At 40.4% G+C, this 4282-nt stretch overlaps 1 protein-coding gene across 1 annotated transcript in view; it reads right to left on the reverse strand.

Annotated features, from left to right (window-relative positions):
- Positions 1-1552: 1552 nt before the first annotated feature.
- LOC107123434 (mu-type opioid receptor-like) overlaps positions 1553-4282 on the reverse strand; it is a 54915-nt gene continuing 52185 nt past the window's right edge. Inside the window, 2 exon segments of the mRNA XM_015426680.1 lie at positions 1553-1570; positions 1572-1592. Coding sequence (XP_015282166.1) covers positions 1553-1570; positions 1572-1592 — 39 coding nt within the window.

A 4282-nucleotide genomic window follows, 5' to 3' on the forward strand; every position in this document is an offset into this window, starting at 1 on the left:
AAGCATTATCTATATAATTTAAGAACAAAGCAGCCATGGGAATGCAGTGCTAGAAGGTGAAAAAAGGGAAAGCAATGGGAATGCATTTATTTACGATGCACACAAATTCATCAAAGTGCTTTTTGCTTTCTGGGTAACTGTTGACCATTTAATTACAGAGCATCTGCTGAACAGCAAGTAGAAAATGTGATACAGCTACAAATTACCTTTACGATTATTATTGTTGCTTATGCCAGAGACAAGATAGCTTTTATGTTGACAGAATATGCTTTCATAAGCTGTTAATTATGTTAGCTACTTGAAGGCAATTGTTAAATGGAACAGAAACCTTATATAGGATGACTTTGCATATAAATAAAACTTTCCTTTAATTGTCAAAGAAATTTGCAATTTCTTGCTGCTTAAGTAGTAAATCAGTTTTCTAAATATACTTAGTAATGCTTAATTTATTTCACAGATGGTATTACATACATACACACACCAATACACTTACATAAATTATTGTACATCTGTGACCAGTGAAATAATATATAAATGTAGGTTATCTCTTATCATTTAAATATACAAAGAGCTTTCAAAACCAAAAGAGCTGTCTGAGTTATATTGGATATAGGCAAGTTTAATGAATGTACTTATTTAAAAATACATCACCATATATTTTGCTGCTGTACTGTTAACACTATACAAGTATTCACAATGGTCTTTACAAAACATAACAGTTATTCTCTGCTTTTGATAAAGAAAATCAGAAATAACATCAAAACTTTGCCAGCTGATACTTACAGCTACCCAAAAGGAACATTCCATTATTTTATTGTTCAGCTATTTTTTGTAACTATGTACAGAAGGAGGAGACATTAACTGAGCATAGAATATGGACAGGCAGTTCCCTTCTATTCACATTCCTGCATGAATGAATTTTTGATCCTAGTAAAATGGATCTCTTCAACAAAAGAGGATTTCGGTCTCAGATAAGATAACATACTGTTTTCTGTATCTCAGAGGTAGCTTGGAAATGTTACTGCAGCCAGTTTGTGCACTGTTTTTTTCACTGAGAAAGGTGTGCTGGCAATATTTCTATGGAAAATAATCCTGCATAACAAAATAACTTTACATATAAACGAACTTTGAAACCCTTTTACTATGGTACACAAATGCACTGGATATACTACTGCTCTTTTTCATTAAGTAGTAACTGCTGTTAGGGTAGCATTGTCCTGTATTGTGAATATTTGCTTTTTTTGAGGAGATTTTATTCTGTATGCTGGATATTGTATAGGGCAGTCCCAGTAACCGTGTATATTTCTTGTGGCTATCTTTTAGTTCAGTAGAGAATGAGTGTAGCATTCCCATGACCACCTTGTTAACTTGCTTATGAAATATATCGTGGAAATTTGCCATTTAGGCAAATCATTCTGATGGATCTTAAAACAGGCACTTGCCTTTGGTTGGGAAAGGGAGAGGAAAATCAGTTTCCTAAAGATCCCCACTGCAAACAGTGTGGCCACTCAGTGGCACTGGCTTGTGGCTGCTACACCGGCAGGGGGCCCTGTCACGGCAGTGGTGTGGTTTTCAGCTTCCAGAAGTTCCAACTGAAAGGAAAGAAATACAATGAGAAATGAGCTAATTCCCCCAGCCATATGTCTTCAAACCATGTGAGGTGAATTTGGTCAGCATTTGCTGCTCCTTTCGCAGTCAACAAAGTGGAATATAATAGTTCTGCATAAGCAAGAATACCCATTCACATTACATTCTGAGTTGACAAAGGCTGAAGACACTGGGTCAATTTCCACATACACTTGGATATTTCATCGCCATGGAAAATGAGCAGCGCCTGATGTGGCTGATTTACTTCCTTAATATTTATGAATACATTTTCATCCTGTCTTTATCACCATAAATGTGAATATGTCATTCAATGGATGGCTTATTGGGAGACCTTGGATTAAATCCCCACGAACCCCAGAAGGTTCATTCAGTGTTAATTACACCACTGAAACAGCATGCCTCAGGGCTCTTTGTGATGTTGAATGAGCTAAAATTGCAAGGCAGTTTTCTTGATTAAATTATCATATGAATGTTAAGTAAGCAGTAGCATAGGGCGCAAGTAACTGAGCTGAGCTTACCCCCACATCCCAGATTTCAGGAATATGTGAGCCACCTTTCACATCAGGTTTGAAGGCACCCACAGATCATTTACAGCCAATATAATATCTGTGATAAAGATGCTACATGAAGGAGGACATGTCTACACGAATGGCATGGAATATAAGCATGACTCACATTTTACAGTGAAAGAATGTACAACCCGCATGTACATGCGTACACTTGTTTGTAAGACAGATCCAACACACGTTCATTTTACAAATGAAGCTGGATAAATGTGGGGTTTCAGTCACACATTCGGACGACTATGTGTTGAATAGAATATAACATGAGAATTATTCAACGTGTGTTTAAAGAACAATCACGTGCACACAGTATACGGATTGTACATGCATTCGCTGTTACTTGTGAACAGTTACTGATATACCAGTCATGTATGCTTGGAATAAAATATAATATTTCAAAAAGAAAATCAGATATGAAATTTTCACTGGAACTGCCTCATTATCACAGAAGAAAGTTGGTATCTCAAAGACAATTCCTCCCCCATAAAAAACAACAACAACACTAATTCTACCGTAGATCTTTAGTGTTTCTGAACCCATCTGAAGGGATCATCATAAAACTAAAAGCTGAAGAGATCGGAAAGGATCTTCATAAAACCAAAATGTTACTCCCTTTTCAATGTTCAACAATCTCACCCAGTGTCAGGAGGTCGAGGCTGGCCCCCTCCTGACTCCCCAGAGAGAGCCCTCCAACCCGTCCAGAGACCAGAGGGGAGTCGGGGGAGTCGGGACTGGTGACAGCAGAGCTTCTGTGAGCACGGCTGGGAGTGGCTCCCAGGGACGCCAACCTTCCACCACCAGCCGACAGGGGAACCCCTACGAGGGTTACCCGAGGGGCCTGGGATCCTGCCCTGCCATCCCTTGCAGGGATGTCCAGCAGCCAAAGCGTGAAGCCAGGGAAGGAGTGCTAGCTAGCCTGGCCACCAGGGGCCAGATCGAGAAAGTTAAGGATGGGGAAAATTCAGAATGGGACCCAAGCCTACCAGATGTAATCCCATGGTGAGGCTGCTTTAAGGCGTGGGCGGCGGGGCGGGGATGGAGGGGAACAATAAAGAACCGGGAGGCAGAAGCCAGGGAGGATTGGTCTGAACCTTAGAACTTAGAACCTGAAGCTTAGAAGTGAGGAGCGAGACTTGGGCAAGAGCCCCACCCACTTGCACGCTTCTACCTGGGGGACGCCGGCTGGGGAAACAAGGTGAAGTAACCTACTCCAACAAATTCTGAGGTGCCAGCCTGGTACCGTTTTGTTCCCACTCCACCCTGGACCTGACCCACCATCCAGCTTCCCTATCCGCACAACCGCGGGCTGACACCCAGCCTCAAGTGCTCATCTGCCTAACCCAATTTTCCCCACCTAGCTCATTCTTCCATTTTCACCAACTCTACTTGGCTTTCCATAAAAACTTTCCAACACTTTCTGGTTACATGCTATCTTACCCTGAAGAATCTGACTTTGGTTGGAAAAACTCAACCATAGACTCACTGAATGGTGTGACTGAGGCCTCTGACTGTTCAGCATTTGACTCTAGGGTTCATCTTAGCATACATACTTCTACTGTACTTGAGACCTTTAGAAGGTTCTCACAAACAGATAGCAAAAACAAGAATAGGACTATCCACCCAATGATTGAATGGGACAATGACTGAATGGGACAGATCCAATTCATATAAACCAGCATACCAGCATACTTCCACTAGGCTGAACAAAGAATCACTGGTTTATACTATATTATATATCTAACATATCAAATAGAGTAATATTAACAAGACATACAAGCTAGAAATACATTGCATATCAAGCACAGATCTTTGTTGATATAGAGGATGCTCATCCAAGCACTTTTTAAAACCCAACAATGAAAAGCTATTGTTCGGAAGTTTGCCATATTTTCCTATATTGACTGCTTCCTTTAATGTCCCTTACAGTAATTTCTTTGGTTGCAGTGATGTGCAGTGGAACTTCAATGGGATTTCAGGCTTTTTGTGAATGATGACAGCTTTAAATATTTAAATGTTTTCTGTTACCCCAGAAAGTTGGACCACAACCAACAGGTTGAAATTAAATCAGAAGAGTTTTCGGCTAAACATTAGGAAGAACTTCCTGACAGAGC

Source organism: Gekko japonicus, unplaced genomic scaffold (genome assembly GCF_001447785.1).
Source record: "Gekko japonicus isolate JY-2015 unplaced genomic scaffold, Gekko_japonicus_V1.1 scaffold2487, whole genome shotgun sequence".
Classification (NCBI taxonomy): Eukaryota; Metazoa; Chordata; class Lepidosauria; order Squamata; family Gekkonidae; genus Gekko; species Gekko japonicus.